The sequence below is a fragment of the Porites lutea genome, chromosome 7, assembly GCF_958299795.1.
Source record: "Porites lutea chromosome 7, jaPorLute2.1, whole genome shotgun sequence".
In the NCBI taxonomy this organism is placed as follows: domain Eukaryota; kingdom Metazoa; phylum Cnidaria; class Anthozoa; order Scleractinia; family Poritidae; genus Porites; species Porites lutea.
This window is the reverse complement of record NC_133207.1, coordinates 16,985,803-17,008,302: the sequence shown is the minus strand read 5'-3', so window position 1 is coordinate 17,008,302 and position 22,500 is coordinate 16,985,803. Positions and strand designations below refer to the sequence as shown.

Sequence of the window (22,500 nt, the reverse complement as noted above, 5' to 3'; positions counted from 1 at the left end):
GGGGGGGGGGGGTAAGCTTATTTACATGATGCCATGATCAACCATTTTTGGGGTCCATGAATTGCGATGTACTGCTAAAACTGATCTGTGATTCGTGATTGAAGTGCACTCCATGAAACACAAACTCCCCAAATCCTTGATTCTGTACACGTACATTGAGGATCAATTGAGAAAAAAAAAAAAGTGTTAATTTGACCAAACGACCTTATCTGGTGGCGATTTAACTTCACTTTTGAGTCTTTTGATGACTCAAGTCATCACTTTTGAGTCTTTTGATGTAACTTCACACTTGAGGCCCACCTACAGCTAGCTTCCTTAGGGAATTTATAGCCACCCAGAGATCACCCTAACAAGTGGCTGAGATCGAAGGTCAATAATTACACTATTTGTTTTGTGACTTGTGAAGCGCAAAATTGTTGTCAGTGAACTTGTGACGAGATCCCCCCCTTGCTCCCCCCCCGTCACCCCCTCAACTAAGAGTTCAATACTTGTGCTCCTGCTTATTTAACACTGTCTTTGGAAATGAAGATCACATATGAAATATAAGCTAAGTATGAGCTTATATTTTTACCTCATTTTTATCATGAGTATTTTTGACTATTAATCATAGTAACAATAATATTATCAGTGCTAATCCTAATGCTATGCTAATGCTTACAGTCACCCCAAGTCAGGCATAGTCCTCTACAGTCCATTGGTGAATTTTAAAATTACTCAAAAATGAACCTGTGTAAATAGTCATTACCACAACTAGTATCAAAAACAAACCTGCATTCCTGCATACACAGTTAGCAGGGAATTGTTCACTATAACAGGTTGAAAAATCTCTGATTATCAATGGATAAAATTTCTATGAAGACATTACTATCAAATTCAAGAAAACTGAGCTGGCAGAAATTTTGTCACTGTCTCACGTGTGAATTCACTGCTCATTATGCATGAAAAAAAAAATGCAGCTACTAATGAATTCAACTGGAATCACTGGCTGTGATCCTGGTGGTTCCTTTGGTCTAACTTTTGCTACCAGGCAGCTAGAAAATCTTGGTTTTCTCATAGGAATCGCATGCTGAGCACCCTGGATTTCATAGGTTCAGAGCACTGAGCTCCCTTCATATTTTCTTAGAGTACAGCCTTGGAATGGAAATTTTATATAACTGTGGCAGTGAATAATAATATGCCATAATGTGAAAATTTCAGGGGCTGTTTGAATCATGTAACATGGCCTGTCATAGGATGAACCATTAGAAAGGAGGCAGTGAACACGTAACCTTTCCGTAAAATATTTATATCATTCATTTAGCTGGTTTAAACTGTTTTTTTCTAGCTGCTACTAGATATTGCGGGTAGAACAACGTTTTCTATTCTATATTGCGGATAGAACAACGTTTTCTATTCTTTTATTGGCAAAACGTAACGCTACCCAAACACATGACGTCCCCCGTCCCTCCCCCCCCCCCCCCCCCTGCAATAATCTATTCTGTTGTTGACCTTACCCAGTGATCTGCTGGCGACGTCCGCCACTTCATCAGCGACATTTTCTTTTAACTGTTCACGAAAAATGTAAATAACGAACCCAGACACAATAACAGCACTCAATCCCCATCTCAATACAGAGTGTCCCCTGACGCGAAACGCCTCCTCTAACTCTTGCAGTCTCTGTAATATCGTGGTAGTGTGATGGTGATGAGGCCCAGCATCTGCAGGAATCCGATCCTGTTTTGTGTGTTGTTCTGGGATTTTCTGGCTGGAAAATCTCCTTAGTACATGCTCCCTGTTTATCGCCTCTATCCATGGGTTCGAGATGAACGGAAGAAAGTTGAAAGAACGAATACTTCGTGTTAAGACGTATCTTTGGCTCCTATAATTCGAAATGCTAGACCGGTATCTGTTCAAAAATAGGGATTTCTGAAAACTGCGGAGCTGAAAGATCAAACCTCTGGTCATAATTTGCGACAACGACGGAAAAGGAACAGAATAATCAGAATTTTAAGTCACAGAAGTGGTTTGGACAAATGACCGGCCATATTGTTTACTGCTGTCCTTGTGCTCAGCGTCCATCCAAGGGAAAGCTTAGTGACCGCTCATTTATGTTTTTCAAGATGGCGAGCAAACGGTGCATCAGATGTCTCTGGGAGAGCGATATTCAGTGGAAGGCCAGATCTCAGTTTATTGAAACATGGAAAAATCATTATTCAGAAGAACGACTTGCAGCATTGTCTATGGTCTGGGCTAACATGAAGTTCCTAGGCTGCCGATATCCGTCAAAAACAGAGGAACTTGTCAAAGAGCTTGAAGCAAAGGGACCCCGAATTTCATTGCCGGATAAATCGGTAAAGAAACCCAAACCTTTGATAGGGAATTTCACGATTTATGAACCAAAAGAAGGAGATGAAAGCACGAACAATAACCCCGTGAGTATTTTAAACGAGAGTGCACAGAAGTCAAAGAAGACAATATCTTTTGAAGATCTTGGTTTTACTGAGAAAACCTCTCTGTTTTCTTGTGCGGTGATAATCGCAGACAAACTAATTGCAGCGGGTGAAGGGCCTGGCAAAAAGCAGGCCAAGCGAATTGCTGCTGAAAAAGCTTTAGAAATTCTTCGTGCTTGTCAGCCAGTCAAACGACTTGGACCGACCTCTCAACAACATCAAAATGCTGCATGTGTGTCCAAAACAGATTTAGTGTCGAAAGCTTATGTAACGGCGCCGATTATCTCTGATGACAATATTGGCAACCAACTGCTGAGAAAAATGGGATGGACAGGAAGTGGAGGGATTGGTAAGGACTGTCAGGGTCGCACTGAGCCTGTTATGGCTGTCGGCACAGACAGAAAGTTTGGTCTGGGATGTAACCCCACTCAGGGGGCAGACGTGACAAAAGGCTCTGTCCAAGATGTCCTTCTCTCATTTATCAGTGGTGGTGACCAGCAGATTAAGTTTTCTAATGAACTATCTAAAGAGGACAGAGCAATTATTCATACCATTTCACAGCGGTATGGATTGAAGCACAGGTCTTATGGTAAAGGCCAAATGAGATATTTGGTTGTAAGTAAGGACTAATATATTGTAGTGCTGCCACAGTTGATAGCAGCTGTCTTATTAGCTCAGGGATGTTACCAAGGTGTTAGCCAGAAGGGTGTCCAGCCATCCTATGGACGTCCATTTTTAGAAGAAATACAAAGAAAATTTACTTAATCTCTTATAATTTTATGGGAAAACATGCCTTCTGGACGGCCAGTTTTCAATATCTGGCTAAATGCCTGGATGTCACCACGAGGCACCTGCACCTGCCTCTGTTGTTACATGGATAGATGGAGCATTAGTGTCTGAAAACATATTACAGTGTAAACCTGCTCTATGGACACCCGCTTAATATAGACACCCATATATGTATATAACAGACAGGTTTTTTTTGTCCCGACAAAAAGCATATGTATTTTGGGACACTTTTCTGTGTTCCGAGGCGCGAGTCACAAACTCTCGTATATTGTCAACTGCATATGCTTTACAGACTCTGGTTACCTGTGCACTGTCTTTTCTTGTCATGTGCTCGTAGGGCTCGTACCCTGTTCGAATACTATTTGTATGGGTTAATACAATATTATTAAGTTAAAAAGTAGCAAAATAGCATGACATGTTCTTCTTCCTGATTGACACTTGTACTGGAGTCCTTTAATTAGGTTTTGTGCCTCCTGCCACACTTCCTTGGCTTTTTGTGGTAGTCATTGTTCCTACCCTTGTTGCTCTTTGTCTGCTTTATTCTTTATATCATGTTTTGTATTTTCTGAGAGCCTCCTTAACAGGGACACCCAGATAATATGGTCACTAGTAAAATAATAGTATGGGTTCCACTGGACCTTGTTTAGCAATGTTGGTACCCTGGGTGCCAAAGGTATCTTGTTCACTAAATCGTGTGAAGCTTCTTTCAGTAATATTGTACCTAGGGTTTTTTCTTAGTATAAGGCAGGATAAATAGTTTTTATAACTGACTGAATGTTATTTATATTTCTTACTTCCCTTTTAGTGGTAGCTAAGATGAAAATGTAGGAATATAGGTTGAAAATTGTAAGACTTCTAGAAATCTAATAATATATAGAAATATAATAATAAACTTAATAACATACAGATAAAGATGTCTTTGGCTTTAAAAAGCTTTGTATAATCAAAATTGTGATCAGCAAAGTTCACAATAGTTGTGAGGCAATCATGAAACATACTGTGTCTTAAATTTATTGCTTAATTCCACCAAACTGAATTTTGCTTTAATGAGCGGATCATTATACGTTTCTGGGAAACTGCCCACCTACCCCAGTGGAACAGTACAGTGGAGCGTCCATATAATGAACCTCTATATAACGATGTCCTCGGTATAACGAATAATTTTCTTTATCCCAATCATAGTAAGATATATGAAAAAGACCCTCGATATAACAAATTACCTCGATATAGGGAACAAATTTTGCCAGTCCCTTGGCCCTTCTTTAATCGAGCTTTCACTGTATTGAAGTGGCAAATTTATGCCAGGAGGTTCTTAATCAACTAGGATCTTTACACATGGGTTTTTACCCCGGGGGGGCGCTACTTCCTTATAAGAGGCTAATGGGGATGTGCCACTGGATGGGATCGCATTTTCACGACTATGGGGTCGCATTTTCAAGAGAGTTACTAGAATGGGTCGCATATTTTCAGATTTTTTAGGGTAACACAGTTCTTCATATTTCCAATTAGCAAACTTACCAGAATGTTTTTACTGTAAATGAAAAGTAAAGTGTTCTCCATTCAATCTAAAAAATGGATCAATTCATAAAAGTAGAAAGTGACTAAGCTGGGATCGCGAACTTACATATTTGCCCAAAAATGACTAACATGGGGTTAGGGGTACTGAGAGGCCAGCAGCACATACCCAGCAAAATTAACCTAAGTACCCCTCCCCCCCCCCCCCCCCCCACGTGGTCTTTACTGTATTCACAATTCATTAGTATGGCACATGCTCAAAGAAAGGAAGAGATCATGAAATATATGATGGTATTAATAAAGTCGTTGTTTACTTCTATCTATCTATCCTCACTGTTACATAAATCATTTGCTGCCATCCTTTCTTAACAAATCAGTTTGCTGTTATTATTATTTATTTTATTTTTTATAATATATTTTTTGCGCAACGTTCTCACAAACGCAGAATCAAAAACTATTTTTATAAAGAAAAAGACTCATTTATAACTTGCAGCAAATCGAGTGACAAATACATGTCTACTGATCTCACTAACTCCTAGGAGGGGTGATTTCCATGGGAGGCCCGTGACGAAACATTATGGTGCTTTGGCAACGACTACTGCAACGGCAAAGGCAACTTTAAAAAGGAATAGATAAATGTAAATGTAAATGTAAATGTCGTCGTCGTCGTCGTCGTCGTCGTCGTCGTCGTTGCTAAAGCTCCCTATTTTAGTACTTTTGCCGGGATTACCCCTCCGTTTCTTCGACCGCTGGGTGCCAAAATATTATTTAATTTTAATTCTAGAAATATGGACTCAAGTGAGCAAGAACCCAGTCACAAAGGAGGACGATGACGTTGTTCACTGCCGTATATACACGTGTGGTGGGTACGCACCATCGTTGGTGTTGGTATATGATTCACGCTTGGTGTGATCCAGGCATTCAAAACATATTTTGGTGTTCCCAGACCAGTACTCAATCGCAGCACAGCTTTGGCAGAGCTGTTTGCATTGCTCCAAAGTGACTCCTCCACCCCACTGAAGCTCCCTGCGATAGCTGTGCGTACACCATTGGGGCGTATGATCTACCCATTGATTTGAAACAACTGTCAAAACAAATCGAAGCAAATATTAAATTATTTGGATGTCAGGCGGCGGTGTTTTGAGTTTAAGAAGCCTGCGAGCAAGCTCTCCTATTTGGGCGAGCGAAGCGAGCCGCGCGAGAACGCGGGAGCGAGCGGCGAAGCCGCGAGGGGCCGGCGAAAGGAGAGCTTGCAACCATCTCTTTCAAATTTTCATTTGTACTTCGCCCAGAGGAAGGGAAATACCATTAGCTGAAAAATGACGTTCCGGAAATCAAAGTTGATTGATAACAGGCCAAGCTGGCACCCGCTTCGTCTGTGTGTCAAATTTGGTTCTCAGGGGGATCAGATTGGTACCGAGAACCTGTTTTAGCCCTCAATGCAGACGGGCTCGTTTGATGTAATTCTCGCAAAGAGAATATTGCGTGCCGAGGATAAGTCGGACCGAATTTGTAGTTCTTGTGGAAAGACAATGAAAATCCTTCATCAGTTGTATTCATTTGTGTCCAGCGCCTTGTTTAGTTCTGAAAACCGGGAGAGTGAAAGTTAAGAGTGATTAAAGCGCTGTCTTCCAACATCGGTTTCTTCGCCCGATTGAATTCTGCTGGGTAGAAAAATTCAGAAAGATGTACTTGACAGTGTAGCTGTGTAGCTTGACCGTAAAGAAGGAAAAGAGAAAGAGTTGGAAGCAACTGGAATAAACCTTAAGAGAACCAAGTGCAGGAAAACGCTATTCTCCAGTTCCAGACGGGCAAATAGATGATGTTTTTGTTTGTGATTGCGATGGGGAGTAGTCTTCTACACTCCAGTATGGACGACTTTTCAAAAGTAAACGAAACGAGAATCAAAGTAGTGAGTTCTTATCCGACCGGACACGTTGAAGTTCGATGTCCCCGTGAAAAAAAAAAAACATATCAGTGATTAAAAACATTGCCTTGATGCTGTTGCGAAAGCGATTCATAAATAAATAATTCTACGCGCCCTCGGCTGTCTAAACTTACTTGACAGGCGGTTGTCACTTTTCTAATCTGCGGCACGTTTGTGGTGACAGTTTTCACGCTTTGTGGAGTCCCGGGGTTTCCGGGGTGGAAATAAAAATTTATAAGAGATGGTTGCAAGCTCTCCTTTCCTCGGCCCCTCGCTCGCGCGTTCTCGCGAGGCTCGCTTTGCTTGCCCAAATAGGAGAGCTTGCTCGCAGGCTAGAGTTTAAGGTGTAAGAGCAACTTTATACCTTAATAAAAAGCCGAACTGAAACGCACTTCCGTCACACGTAGCCCACGATAAAAGTAAACTCGTCTGGGAAATGAAACGCTCCTACAAATGTTCTTTGATCACGGTCCAAATATTTACAAAATATTTACATTATCAAAATACTTCATTAAAATCATATAAAAACCTACACACAAAACTTCAGTAAAATATTCATAAAAGGAAAACGTCAATATCAATACAAAATTCCGGCAAAATCCCTTCGCAATTCAAAATTCCAAGAAATCACTTAGAGTTATAAAAAAATCAACTCAAAAGTCCCAGTGGATGATATAAACGTCAATGCACTGATTCTAATAATACGGATAAGTTTCTGATCCATGAGGCGAGCGAGATATAAGTCTATTGCTGTTCATTTTCCATACCAATTTCCCGATAAGGAGACGAAACTAAAAATTAGACTTAGAAATATTTTACTCAGCCTCACTCAATAATCCTGAATCATTGAACTGTTATTGATACTGAAATAATCATTCGAAATAATGCCCGCCGTTCATTACTACTCATTTGATAGCTTGGTAGTAATTAAGTTGACAATCTTTAGTTTAAATTGGTGCCGGAAAAATGAAGACAAAAAGTCAAATAGATTTGAAACCTTAGACAGCTTAATTTTCGACTGCAAAATTAAAAATCGCTTGAAACTTTTCCGAAACTATTTATATCGCTGAAAACATTTCTTACTCGTTTGACACCTGTCTCCAGCGTATCCAGGCTGACAGCTACAAGCATATCCGTTAACCTGGTCAGTACACGATCCTCCGTTTATACAAGGATTGCTGGAACATTCGTTGATATCTACGGTAAGAAAGCAAAATTATAGTTAATAATTACCCAAAATAATGACCACAGGAAGGGATTACGCTTTAAACAGCTTGGTAGCAATATACGTTCGAAAAATATGTTAAAGATTGAAAAACTAAACTAATTGGTGCCTGAGAAAGCAGAGGACATTTCGCGACGTCACCACTGGTTTCCCCGCCAAATGACGTCTGAGAAACGAGCACAGAAATTCCATATTGATGACGTGCCACTGCCCAGATCGGAGAAATGCTTTTGATTGGTTGAAAAATGTTTTGCGTCAACCAATCAGAAGCACAACCCAGATCTGCGTGGTGACGAGTCATCAGTATGGAATTTCTGCGCCCCTTCTTCAGACGCACGTCTTTTCCTGGGGAAACAAGAGAAGGTGTCGCTAAAGAACTGCTCTTTTCTCAAGCTGGCGAATCGCAATTCTATTAGTTCTGTCCACAGAAATGATCACTAATATTCCTGACACTGCATCCGAGGTGCTTATATATTTCTCGTCCTCAGTAAAAGTCACTGAAAGGAAGAGACGATAGACAGTTAGTTAAACATGTAAAAGAAAACAACATAAATGAATTAAATTTTAATAGTTCCGCACAGCCCACCGGCCTTACGTTTGAGTGATTCAGGGAGGGAAATTTAGATGAAGTTCTTCTTACTTGTTTCACAATTAGCTCTTGCGTATCCAGGCTGACAGCTACAAACATGTTTATTAACTTGGTTGGTACAAGATCCTCCGTTTAAACAAGGATTGCTGGAACATTCGTTAATGTCTATGTCCACCTATTGCCTTTCTAACTGTTACGACAATGCGGCAAGACAATCAAAGAATAATCCCCGTAGTTCAAATGTGTAACCGCCTCGGCGAGAATTTTTTCCCGCGCAAGCATGCGCCTTTACAGTGTCTGTAGATGCAAATGCCTACCTGTCTGACACCTGGCTCCTGCGTATCCAAGCTGGCAGCTACAAACATATGCATTAACCTGGTCAGTACACGTGCCTCCGTTTAAACAGGGATTGCTGGAACATTCGTTGATGTCTGCGAAAACAAAAAGATTTGCGTGGATTCTGTTATATACTTGTTATAAAAACGGCAGTGTTTTTAAATGCATTGACCGAGAAAAGCCTTGGAAGACGCCCTACGGGGACTAGAAAAACGCTTTCCTAGGTTTTTCCTCGACTATTGCTAGCGTAAAGTCCACAGAGGCGCGCCTTAAGCGGTCCCTAGACCTTAGTATTCCGGGCGGGTAATGCGTTTCGGGTCACGAGGTCCGAGCGAGTTCCAAGATCTAGAAGGACTGGAAAGACACCTCAGCGGGACTGGGTTATGCATCTCTTGTACGATGGTAACTCCTTGCAAAACTCAGTTCAGATTTTTGAATAGAGCTTGTCGAAACCTTTGGAAACCTTGGATCATGATATGCATATGTTTCTGAAAAACTGCCCATCTACCCCTCCCCAAATTAAACATTAACACTTACTAATTCTCACGCGATTGAATGTTGTTAAAAACTTAGAAATATTTACAATATCAAAATACTTTATCTTATGAAAAGCTGCACACAAAACTTCAGTAAAATATTTGTAAAAAGAAAACATCAATATCAATACAAAATTTCGGCAAAACCTTTGCAATTCAAAATTCCAAGAAATCACATAGAGTTATAGAAAACAAATCAAGTCAAAAGTCCCAGTACATGATATAAACGTCAGTGCAGTTATTCTAATAGTATGGATAAGTTTCTGATCCATGAGGCGAGCGAGATATAAATCTATTGCTGTTCCACCATTTTCCGTACCAATTTCCCGATAAGAGGACGTATCAAAAGACTAGACTTAGAAATATTTTGAATCAACAATAACATAATGATTGAATTCGGCTGGGTATGCATAGTTTTTCACATTATACTCAGCCTCCCTCAATAATCCTGAATAATTGTCATTAATACTGAAATAATCATTCGAAATAATGACCACTGACAGATCATTGCTACTCATTTGATAGCTTAAATTGGTGCCGGAACTGAATGTAGACAATAAATCATATAGATTTGAAACCTTAAACAGCTCAATTTTTGACTGCAAAATTAAAAATCGCTTGAAACTTTTCCGAAACTATTTATATCGCTGAGAATATTTCTTACTTGTCTGACACCTGGCTCCTGCGTATCCGGGCTGACAGCTACAAACATATCCGTTAACCTGGTCAGTACACAATCCTCCGTTTAAACAAGGATTGCTGGAACATTCGTTGATGTCTACAGTAAAAAAGCAAAATTATAGTGAATAATTAACCAAAATAATGACCACCAGAAGGGATTACACCTTAAATAGCTTGGCCGCAATATACATTCTTGAATTATGTTGAAGATTGAAAAATTAAAGTAACTGGTGCCTGAGGAAACAGCTAACATCCGTTTCCCCGCGAAATGACGTCTGAGGAACGAGCACAGAAATTCCATACTGATGACGTGTCACTATCCAGATCTGAGCAATGCTTTTGCATTGATTGGTTGAAAAATAATTTGCTTCAACCAATCAGAAGCACTACCCAGTTCTGGGTAGTGACACGTCAGCAATAAGGAATTTCTGCACCCCTTCCTCAGACGCACGTCTTTTCCCTGGGGAGTGAAGCTGTCGCTAAATAACTACTCTTTTTCAGGCTAAACGAATCGCAATTCTATTAGTTCTGTCCACAAATGATCACTAATATTCCGGACACTTCATCCGAGGTGCTTATATATTTCTCGTCCTCAGTAAAAGTCACTGAAATGAAGAGACGATAGACAGTTAGTTAAACATGTAAAAGGAAACAACATAAATGAATTAAATTTTAATAGTTCCGCACAGCCCACCGGCCTTAAGTTTGAGTGATTCAGGGAGGGAAATTTAGATGAAGTTCTTCTTACTTGTTTCACAATTAGCTCCTGCGTATCCAGGCTGACAGCTACAAACATGTTTATTAACTTGGTTGGTACAAGATCCTCCGTTTAAACAAGGATTGCTGGAACATTCGTTAATGTTTATGTCCACCTATTGCCTTTCTATCTGTTACGACAATGCGGCAAGACAATCAAAGAATAACCCCCGTAATTCAAATGTGTACCTGCCTCGGCGTGGATTTTTTCCCACTCAAGCATGCACGTTTACAGTGTCTGTAGATGCAAATGCCTACCTGTCTGACACCTGGCTCCTGCGTATCCAGGCTGACAGCTACAAACATATCCATTTACCTGGTCGGTACACGATCCTCTGTTTAAACAAGGATTGCTCGAACATTCGTTGATGTCTGCGAAAAACAAAAAGGTTTGCGTGGAATCTGTAATATACTTGTTATAAAAACGGCAGTGTTTTTAAATACCTTTACCGAGAATAGCGGCTTGGAAGACGCCCTACAGGGACTAGAAAAACGCTATCCTAAGTTTTTCCTCGACTATTGCTAGCATATACTCCACACAGGCTCGCCTTTAGTGGTCCCTAGAGCTTAGTATCCCAGGCGGGTCACGGGTCTCGGGTCACGTGGTCCGAGCGAGTTTCAAGATCTAGAAGGCCTGGAAAGACGCCTCAGCGAGACTGGGTTATGCATGTCTTGTACGATGGTAACTCCTTGCAAAACTTCAGATTTTTGAATAGACCTTGTCGAAACCTTTAGAAACCTTGGATCATGATATGTCTCTGAAAAACTGCGCACCTACCCCTCCCCAAAACCAACATTAACACTTACTTCTCACGCGATTGAAGGTTGTTAAAAACTTAGAAATACTTTTGAATCAATAATATAAAAATAATAATTGAATTCGGCTGCGTATGCATAGTTTTTCACATTATATTCAGCCTCGCTCAATAATCCTGAATAACTGTTATTAATACCGAAATGATCATTCGAAATAATGCCTACAGGACATGACTACTCATTTTTTAGCTTAGTAGTAATTAAGTTGACAAACTTTAGTTTAAATTGGTGCCGGGAGAATGAAGACAATACATATTTAAAAATAGATTTGAAACCTTAGACAGCTTAATTTTCGACTGCAAAATTAAAACTCGCTTGAAACTTTTCCAAGCTATTTATCTTGCAGAGATAATTTCTTACTTGTTTGACACCTGTCTCCTGCGTATCCAGGCTGACAGCTACAAACATATCCATTAACCTGGTCAGTACATGATCCTCCGTTTAAACAAGGATTGCTTGAACATTCGTTGATGTCTACAGTAAAAAGCAAAATTATAGTGAATAATTACCCATAATGACCATCAAGAAGGGATTACGCTTTAAATAGCTTGGCAGCAATATACATTCTTAAATTATGTTAAAGATTGAAAAACTAAACTAATTGGTGCCTGAGAAAACAGCTGACATTTTTAATTCGCGACGCCACCACTGGTTTGCCCGCGAAATGACGTCTGAGAAACGAGAGCAGAAATTCTACACTGATGACGTATCACTACCCAGATATGAGTTATGCTTTTGATTGGTTGAAAAAAGAATTTGCTTTAACCAATCAAAAGCACTACCCAGATCTGGGTAGTCAAGTCATCAATATAAAAATTTCTGCGCCCCTTCCTCTGACGTCATTTCCTAGGGAAACCAGTGATGGTGTCGCTAAATGTCAGCTATTTTCTCGGGCTAAACGAATCACAATTCTGTTAGTTATGTCCACAAATGATCACTAATATTCATGGCACTGCATCCTAGCTGCTTATATATATTTCCCGGGGGGGGGGGTACTTCCTTAAGGCGATGTGCCGCTGGATGGGTTCTCATTTTCACGACTTAGACTACGAGTAGCCCCCATTTTTCCTCAGGGATAGTAGAGCGAGCGAAACGCGAGCGTGCGTGAAAATCACCCCACGGGAGAAAAGGCGACACGCGATTCGCGTGGGGTGATTTTCACGCGCGCTCGCGTTTCGCTCTCTCTACCATCCCCGAGGAAAAATGGGGGACTACTAGTAGTCTATTCACGACTGGACTGACTACAATGGGGTTGCATTTTCAAGAGAGTTACTAGAATGGGGTCGCACATTTTCAGATTTTTGGGGATAAGACAGTTCTTCGTATTTACAGTTAGCAAACGTACCAGAATGTTTCTGTAGATGAAAAGTAAAGTGTTCTTCATTCAATCTAAAAAATTGGTCAATTCATAAAAATAGAAAGTGACTAAGTTGGGATCGCGAAAATTACATATTTGCCCAAAAGTGACTAGGAATAGACTATAATGAAGTAGGGGCTCACATACCCAGCAAAAATTAACCCAAGTACCCCCCCCCGGTATATTTCTCGTCTTCAGGAAAAGTCACTGAAAGCAAGAGACGATAGACAGTTAAAAATGTAAAAGAAAACAAGTAACATAGATGAATTAAATTTTAATAGTTCCGCACAGCCCACCGACCCTACGCTTGAGTGATTCAGGGAGGAAAATTTAGAGGAGGTTTTTCTTACTTGTTTCACAATTAGCTCCTGCATATCCAGACTGACAGCTACAAACATATCCATTAACCTGGTCGGTACACGATCCTCCGTTTAAACAAGGATTGCTGGAACATTCGTTAATGTCTATGGTAAAAAGGTTAAAAAACATAGCGAATAATCACCCAGAATAATGAGCACAGAAAAGTACGTACTACTCATTGAGTTAAATAAAGTTGAAAAGTTTTAAAAGTTTTAAAAGGAAAAACATGAAGAAGCTAAGAGAAATAAACATCTTCTTAGAAGCCGAAACTGACACTGCATGGAGGCAGTTTTCTAAAACAACTGAAACAACATATCAAAAGTTTTTTTAAAGTACTTTTAACTCAAGGTTTTTTCTCATATATTAGATTCCAGTTTTCTAGTATTTTCCTGGCTTTTTCCAATGTGCGGTTAACGTAAAAGTATGACATGGTTTTGTTTAGCCCCGAATATTAACATGTATCGGTAATATCAACATGAACAATGTTGAAGAAAGTACAAAAAAAATCAATAAACGTGGCACTGTTGGGAGTAACATTTAATGATATAAATATCTAAATTATATCATTTTTGTTTGTTTTTCAGTGCCCAGAGGGTGGGCATAGGTTTCATTGATGTAACACGGCAAGAAAAGCTAGTTCAATTTAGAGTCGAAGAGTTCTTTGGTTTTGAAAAGGAGAATCAAAGACGTTTACATAATTTACTTGTTGGTAAAGTGTCGCCACAATCTGTTTGGTATAGTTATCACTGAGCTTCAATTTTTCTCTCGCGTTTGAGTATGATCACCAGCGTGGTTTTCTAGATCGATGAAATTCACCTGTTTGGCAGAGATCCCCGGAGAATCCAGCTGTACAGTCACAATGGTAATGATCGTCAATGTAATTTCGAATGCACTTGCCACCGTTTTTACATGGATAGCTGGAGCATGGCGTCTGCAAACAAAATACCTTGCATTGTTTAGCAATTTTGCTACCCTGGCGGGTTCCAGAGGTCTTTTTACAAAAAAACATTTTTTTTAATTATTTGAAAATCGAGAAGTAAGAGTTTGTTCTTTTTTCGTGGTTAAATAATAGGATATATGTGTCGATCACTTTCATTTTAATAGGCGCAAATTAAGTACATTTTGAGGGGGTGTTTTGTAAAACGGAATGACAACTTGTCGTCGGTTAGCAACGCTCTTTACATCCCGCAACAAGCACAACTGAGATAGCTTTTTACAGAAAATAGAAAGGACGGCATCATAAAAGGAAGACAGAAAAAAATTAGTTTAAAAATTAATATTTTTTGTCTTTGCTTTATCTGTCTGCAGTCTTTTCCCGGTTTTTTCATCTCAGTCGTGCTTAGGCATTTGAAACAAAATACAAATAAATACCCTTGCTGTTATAGTGTCATGCATTTTCACTTCGATCAGATAAAGATAAACGTTAATTTAAATAATTGAACAAGGTGTATATTATTGTGTTTGAAACTGAACGTGGAAAAAGTGATTAGCCCATGTTTGTACATTAAAAATACCTGAGTTCGAAGTTTCTTTTCTGTTCCGATATTTGTATACCCGGCCCAACAATTAGGTCTTTATATATTACGATAATACAAATGGCATACCTTTATGCTAAAATTGTGATAATTCTGTGCGCTTATGAGTTGGTTAAGGTTGTTGTACTTATCATCGTTTAACAGCTCGCATTGGAATTTACCATCTGCATCAGGAAACGAGGCAACGTTAAACGAAGCACAAGCTGGAACGTTAAGGCAGTTTATAGCGCATTCTTTGTAGCTTATCACAAGAGTTGATAAACCAGCTGGAACTTGAAGTCGACTGAACTTGTCGGCTGTAAAGTATCCGTACGATAATCTAACTTCTTCTTGTACAAGTACCGCCCTGTTTAATCCGGATCAATCTTAGCAGCTGGGCACAGAACCTTATATAAAAACAGTAACAGAATATTTTTATATAAGGTTCTGTGCCCAGCTGCTAAGATTGATTTAATCCGCTGCTTGCGTTAACATAACGTTGGCTCAAGCTCTGGTACGCCGATTTTAAATGAGTTATAAGTTGACAAAAAAGGTACAAAAAATATCGGTGCATGTTCTTCATTTCATCAATTCTGGCTTTTTTTAACAGTTTCTGAGGGATAGTTGTCAGTAATTAGGTTAATTAAATTCTTTGACCCCAGTGCTGTCTTACGAAAGCTAGGCTTGATTTGACTGCTTCTGGTATAGTGTCTTTACCTTAATTATTTATATATATTTATTAACCCACTGCGGGATACGTATTTGCTCTCTTTTTTTAATCATGTTTAGTTTTGACATCTGAAATATTTAAAGAAGGGATGATAGAACGTTCTCACATGATGTCAAGGCGGCCATATTGGTGTTCCAAAACAATGAAACGGCGGCCATGTTGGGGCTACAAACAAATCCCGTGAGAGTAGAACTCTTTCGTTATGTAAACGGTTTCTTTTATTTCGATAAATTTGCCTAGATGCTGGCCACGTTAATGAAAAATATTTATAGACTACTAGGGAGTACTCTCTATGATGGCCATGGGGAGGCTCCGCCCGAAAGGGGAACCTTTTTCAGGCTTTATGGTATAAAAGAGAGTAGGGATTTCACGAGATGAAGCATATGAAAGGGGAGGGGAATCGGTCATCAAGGTATTTAAGGGACCTTTGAAATTAAAATATCTTGAATAGACGCACCTTAAGGCCGTATCATTTTAATTTATTTAACGTAAAGAAGACTTTCTGCTAATAGGTATGTGAGAGGGGCACCATTTTTCAATGCAAGGTATATATACGATATAATCTCGTACCAAGATCTCCCACGGCCAAGGGAAAGGGAAATCTCACTTTTCAGTGTAAAACAGAGTAGATCTGGGTACGAGATTATATACGATAGCGATGCCTTGTTTGCCAAAAGTAGTACATAAAAAGATAAGGGGTTGAAACCCGGGGCGGAGCCCCCCTATAAAAAACATTGTATTCCTCCAGGTGGTGAGGGTATGACAACCCAAGACTGAGATCCAAAGGTAACCTTGACATTACAATAACTCCTATTAACTTCTAGTGCTTGAAGAAATGTATTGGACTAGAGAGGTGATTTATTACATAAGAGAATGAGAAAACAGGCCGGTGTTTCTTTTGAATGACAAAGTGACCTTGAATTTGGTGTAACCCAGATCCTGAAAGCAAATCGTCTCAATCAAAGCACAAACTCAGGCAGGCTCCTTTGATCGTTTCTTAAATTTGTCGCCACCAAACTTATTAACCTGGCCCCGGTACGTGTTGTTCAAACCGCCGTTGGATAGCGCCATCCACCCGATGAATTACTATCTAGCGGATAAGTATCGGGGAAACCAACTGCAGCGTTATCCACCTTTTGAACAAATGGCCCCTGATTATATTGGCGCGATTCTATTGCTATGCATATGGTACACATACTCGAAGAAGGAAGAGACTGTAAAAATGTTGAAAATGGTCAATAAAGGTGCAAGCCGATCAATACGGATACCAGGGGCATCTGCCATAGTGTATGTATTAAAAACTTTACGGGCACATGTTTCTATCAATATGAAGACGTAGTAGGCGTTTTCTTAACTGTAACTGAAACAAGTTCATCCTAAAGAAATCTCACGATCATGTCATCGGGACACAAGAAATTCAAGCACTTAAACTCATTTTAAGAAACTAAGTTAGTTATTTAATAATAATGAAAGTGAACCTGACTGTTTTCTCTGCAGTTCGTAGACATAGTAGTATTTTCATAGGATAGTACCTGCTGGTACTTTTGATATGTTAGTATTTATTCAATATTTACTGTTAAATATTATTTTTGCTTTGTTACGGTTTCTCCAGCTAGCAGGTATGCTAAATTACTTTAACACACAAATAAAGTTATTATTATTACTATTATTTATTATTGTTATTATTATTATTATTATATTATTATTATCATTATTATCATATTTCGTATAGTCTCGACTAAAATTACCTTTTAAATGTTGTTTTTGAAACACGAGAATGGATTGCATGACTTTACTTTGTACTGACGCTTTTAGTTTGCGACTTAGCCAAGTGGACTAAATATTAGACAGAACTATTCAATGGCCACTTTCCGTTTCTGTTAGGTTTTTATTGGTATGATATTCAGTTATAGGCAGTGCACAGAAAAAAACTGTCTGTTAAGTGAGGTTGATGATATATGAGAGTTTGTGACTAGGGACACAGAAAAGTGTCCGTTATGCGCATATTAACGGGTGTCCGTATTAAGCGTGTTGTTTTCAGAGAAGATACATGAGCTTTTCGTCGGGACAAACGAAACTGTCCCCGTTATAGTAAAATACGGGTGTCCATATCAAGCGTTTGTCCTTAGAGCGGGGTTCCACTGTAATTATGTTTTTTACTGTACTCCTAGTACTGCCGTATGTACACGTGTGGTGGGTAAGAAGCATCATGGGTTTGGGTATATGATGTACGCTTGGTGTGATCCAGACACTCAAAACACGCTTTGTCTCCTCCAGACCAGTACTCAATAGCAGCACAACCTGGACAGAGTTGCTTACATTGCTCCAATGTGACCCAACCACCATGCTGAAGCTCTCTCCGAGGTCCACAGACTTGAGGAGTGTACTCCACCCACTGAGGCAGAACTAACAAAACGAATCATACAAAACTGACTGCATGTTATATTAGGGGTTTACAATTTATTACTTTTCAGTCTTCACCGTCAAAAATTCAATAGCTTTCTGTTTCCGTGCGTCCGTGCCTGGTTGAGCTGCGGATGATTTTTACAATGACACAGGGCCTGGAAGGGTAATACCGGGATCCGGGATTTGACCAATAGAGAGTGTGGATTAGGGAAAACGTTGACAGGCCTACGGGAATTGACTGCTAGCCGGTAAGCGGGATTGGCCAAAATTTGGGCACCGATGCCGGGTTGGGAGAGAAAAAATATTCGGAATAGCGATCAAAGACGTTTTGCATGCGGGAATGTGGGATCAGGACCCCAATTCCCAGACGCTATAATAACAGGGCGATTTTCGCACGATGATTAGTCGAGAGCTATGGTCGATGAGAGTAAAAACCATTGAAATCACCCTGAATTGAAACCATTCGACTACAGCCCGTGATTCTACTTGAGTTTCCAACAATTTGACGTCATTTTAATGATCGACATGCGTCGGAGGAATCTTAAGGGGGCAATGTTGCACTGTTTACCATCTTTCAGTCAAGATTAGAGAAGCTAACATGCTGGGTCTTTGAATTCCTTATACAAAGGTCCAGTTTTCAGTGTTATCTAAGACTATATTTGGTCTCAACAGAAGAATCTCCATTCTGTCGTTATAACACTGTTTTCTGTAGTTTGTTGGTTCATGGTTTGTTCAAGTTAGTTCAAGTGCTATGCTTTTAAAAAGCCCCCTTAGCTTTAAAAATTGCATCTTTTAAAAGGTAATGTTGTCGAACTCTTTAAGACATTTTCAAACATGAAAGTAATAAGTCTTTCGATCAGGTAGGCCCCGTACAATTCACTTTCCGACTAAATCAAACCAACTTACCAGTTTGACACTGTGCCCCTGTGTATGTAGGCGGACAGCTACAAGCATATCCATTAACCTGGTCAATACAAGATCCTCCATTTAAACAGGGATAGCTGGAACATTCATCGATATCTATGCGACACATAAATCAAATTAGAACAATCAAGAAGTCTCTGGAGAAAAGGAAAATTACATTGGCATGCATGTACAATTTACTTCTTTATTGAATCAAACAAACTTACTTGTTTGGCACCGTGCCCCTGCGTATCCAGGCTGGCAGCTACAAGCATATCCATTAACTTGGTCAGTACAACATCCTCCATTTAAACAAGGATTGCTGGAACATTCATCGACATCTATGCGACAGAAAAAATCAAATAAAAACGGTAAAAAGTCAGAGAGAAGAAAAAACTACACTGGCATGGCCTGTACAATTCACCTCAGTGGCTGAATCAAACCAACTTACTTGTTTGACACTGAGCCCCCGCATATCCAGGCTGACAGCTACAAGCATATCCATTAACTTGGTCAGTACAACATCCTCCATTTAAACAAGGATTGCTGGAACATTCATCGACATCTATGCGGCAGAAAAATCAAAATAACATACGGCTACTTCACCTAGAGTGAAGGCCCGAAAACTACACCGGCCCAACTCCCCCTAACCGCCCCCCCCCCCCCCCCCCTTCCCACCCACTCCGCTCAAAGTACGCTCGGAAGTTAAAGGCCGGTTGATTGGGGTCCGATCGAACACTTTTCACGTGTTTGATAGACCCTCTAAAGCCATAATTCTTAGGGTGATCTAGTCAATGCGCGGGATCTGTGGAAGGGCAGGGTTACTCCTGTTATATTTACGGATTGCACTAAGAGAAAACAGCTTTTATCTTCTCTTATTTTTGTCTAGTAAAACATAATTTCGACATTTAAGAGAAAACATCAGTTTTAAAAAATATATTTTCAAGCGGAGGAAAAAAAAACATCTGCTCACAAGTTTGCTTATCTACTCACCAAGAAGTCTTTTTAAAGCTTCATCTCACCCTTTAAATCATTGCTTTATATTTAAGGGTGAAATTAAAAGTGCCATTGATGTCGTTCTCAGGCTGTCAGGCTTTTATTTTATTCGTTTCTCTATTTCTTTATTGTTTCTCATTTTTTCTATTGCAAAGGGATAAAAGCCTAAGTGAAAGTAATGAGTTGCAGAGTGGTCGAGAGGATTCCGGACTTCCCTTAATGCAATGCGGTCCCTTCCTCAAATTTGTCCCAGGAACGGAGGGGCTGGAAACACAAGATCTTTGTCTTCATTCCTGTTCTATAATTTACCTGTTTCACAGTGGTCCCCATTGTATCCGGGTGAACAGTTACAATGGTATTGATCAGCACTGTAATTTGGAACGCACTTGCCACCGTTTTTACAAGGATAACTGGAACACGGTGTCTGAAAAGTTAAAAAAAATACTTCGCCCGTTGACTAAGCGAATTCGACCGTAAAACGCCGAAATGATTGAACAGTTTGTTCGACATTTAGCAAATATTTTTAAATGAAACTTTAATTAATTGTTAAGTCTTGAAAGATTATTCGCTTCTTTCATTTCTGCCGTAAGCTTCTTGGGAGTACATAGAACCTGGTCTATTGTAGAAAAAGATGAAACTAATTCATGTATAAACAGCAATTTATATCATGATAGTTTTCCCTTAATGGATGATGTCCAGTGTCTACTTTCTACATATCGAAGTTTTTCAAAGAAAATTTGAAAGTTATTCAATTGTGAGTTAGTCACTTAGACAAGTCTACAGTTGTAAGACTACAGAATGAAAACCACGGCGTTACACTTTATTCTTTATTACAGGAGGAAGTTCAGCATAATTATCATCTTAGGTCTGGAGCTAATTACCGCTCTTGCCCAATTTGAAACACCAAGCGTACTCTAGATTTTATTAGTTTTAAGTATTAAAATTAGTCGCTGGTAGTAAGTGATTTTTAAAGCAACTTTGCGATTTATTATCTATATTTGTACATATGCTACTTAACGATTGCAAGTAGTTCTTTCATTCAGCCTTATATGTACACCTATGTATATACATGTATCTACGACTGCAATACATTGGTTTTGTAAATTTAATCGGAAGAAAATTCAGAAATGAAAACGATACTAATTGAAAAAGCAGTTTTGTGTCCTTTAACATAATAGGAGAAGCTAGGAGATGTCCGTGACGAATAGGAGTTTTCACTCACACCAGCTATGGATAAAGATTATAAGCTGTTTTAAATAACCAAACTGACAGGTGGCTGTATTACCGTGCTCATGCAATCTATGACCAATTTGCACTTGAAAAGACTGAGTAAACCAAATTGTAGTACCTTAAAGATTGTTAAAAACGAGTTTCAAAATGTATTAAGTTTCTGGAAAAAATTGTTTTTGTTAAAATAACGTTTTCCACCCTATCGACCAAGAGTTGATTTTGACTGAAATCTGAGTTTCCTACTCGCTCAGGAAACATGTGCATTTCTGGTTGCTTTCTTGTAATAAAATGCCAGTGGGACATGTTGAATGCTCATGCAAACATTTCTTAAATGAATAAGTTCTAAAAGTACACTCATTTTCCCTTCAACAGAATTTGACCGACTTAACGTGTGAGATGGTAGACAACATTCATAAAGTAATCCTTACATCAGGGGCACCCAACGAGAATATAGTTCAAAACCACTTAAAAATAGCATTGTTAAACGTATTTCAGTTTTTAAAAGGCAGATATAGGCATATTTTTATCCCCTAGAAATTTTCCATCTGTTCGGATTTCCTAGCGGAAAGTCTAGTGATCCGAAAATTACAGGGATAAAACTTACCTTTTCGAAAATTTCAGCTAGAAAAAAAGCTCCCGAAAAGTCTAGGGAACCTTTTAAGGGTAAAAATCCGTTAAAAATGGGCAATTATACCATTTTTTAGATGTTCGAAAATCCTAGGAGAGGCAGGCAAACAAGAAGTTTTACAACAAATGTTCCGAAAATTCTAGATCGCAAATCGTCTTCCGAAGAGCTATTTTCCGAAAATTGTCGTTAGGTGCCCCTGTTACATCTTACAAACCAGAGTCTAAAAAATTGATTTTTGTAAACCCTGGCCAACAAAGCAAAAAAAAAATTGATTAGTTCCATTACCTTGATGCTAAAATGGTGAAAGTGCTTCGAGCTTATAAGTTGATTAAGGTTGCTGTACTTGTCTTCATCCAGCAGCTCGCATAGGATTTTACCAGCTGCATCAGGAAACGAGGCGAGGTTAAACGAAGTACAAGCTGGAGCGTTGACGCAGCTTGTTGCGCATTCATTGTAGCTTATCACAAGGGTTGATGAGCCAACTGGAACTTGAAGCCGACGGAATTTGTCGGCTACGAAATTTCCGTACGAAACCCAGGCTCCGCCCTGAACAAGAACCGCTCGTCTTAGTCCATTGCTTTGGTTAATATCCACTTGTCTCTGATATACCAATTTAAAATGAGTTGCAAAGAGACAAAAAACGCAAAGAACGTACTGCGACATGTCCTTTAATTTGAACTTCACTCATTGAGGAGGTGTGACTTCAGTAAGTACTGTGCACAATGTAAATAATTAACAGCTGCTGAAACTTGTTTACACGATAGATCTAGAGAGAGA

At 39.4% G+C, this 22,500-nt stretch overlaps 3 protein-coding genes across 3 annotated transcripts in view; 1 reads left to right on the top strand and 2 right to left on the bottom strand.

Annotated features, from left to right (window-relative positions):
• LOC140944008 (uncharacterized) overlaps window positions 1-2,024 on the bottom strand; it is a 3,405-nt gene extending 1,381 nt beyond the window's left edge. Inside the window, exon 1 of the mRNA XM_073393115.1 lies at window positions 1,494-2,024. Within this exon, the coding sequence (XP_073249216.1) occupies window positions 1,494-1,944 (451 nt within the window). The 5' untranslated portion in view covers window positions 1,945-2,024. The remainder of the gene's footprint in view (window positions 1-1,493) is intronic.
• Window positions 2,025-2,068: 44 nt separating this feature from the next.
• LOC140944006 (NF-kappa-B-repressing factor-like) lies at window positions 2,069-3,636 on the top strand. Its single transcript, XM_073393114.1, has one exon. It carries the CDS (start codon window positions 2,088-2,090, stop codon window positions 3,057-3,059), a length of 972 nt encoding a protein of 323 aa, XP_073249215.1. The 5' UTR covers window positions 2,069-2,087; the 3' UTR covers window positions 3,060-3,636.
• A 1,936-nt stretch (window positions 3,637-5,572) lies between these two features.
• LOC140944521 (uncharacterized) overlaps window positions 5,573-22,500 on the bottom strand; it is a 145,898-nt gene continuing 128,970 nt past the window's right edge. The window contains exons 14-25 of the mRNA XM_073393645.1: window positions 19,321-19,434; window positions 19,097-19,210; window positions 18,873-18,986; window positions 13,307-13,420; window positions 11,960-12,073; window positions 11,042-11,155; window positions 10,776-10,889; window positions 10,011-10,124; window positions 8,792-8,905; window positions 8,526-8,639; window positions 7,744-7,857; window positions 5,573-5,817 (exon numbers count right to left, since the gene is read on the bottom strand). Of these exons, the coding sequence (XP_073249746.1) occupies window positions 5,573-5,817; window positions 7,744-7,857; window positions 8,526-8,639; window positions 8,792-8,905; window positions 10,011-10,124; window positions 10,776-10,889; window positions 11,042-11,155; window positions 11,960-12,073; window positions 13,307-13,420; window positions 18,873-18,986; window positions 19,097-19,210; window positions 19,321-19,434 (1,499 nt within the window). The remainder of the gene's footprint in view (window positions 5,818-7,743; window positions 7,858-8,525; window positions 8,640-8,791; window positions 8,906-10,010; window positions 10,125-10,775; window positions 10,890-11,041; window positions 11,156-11,959; window positions 12,074-13,306; window positions 13,421-18,872; window positions 18,987-19,096; window positions 19,211-19,320; window positions 19,435-22,500) is intronic.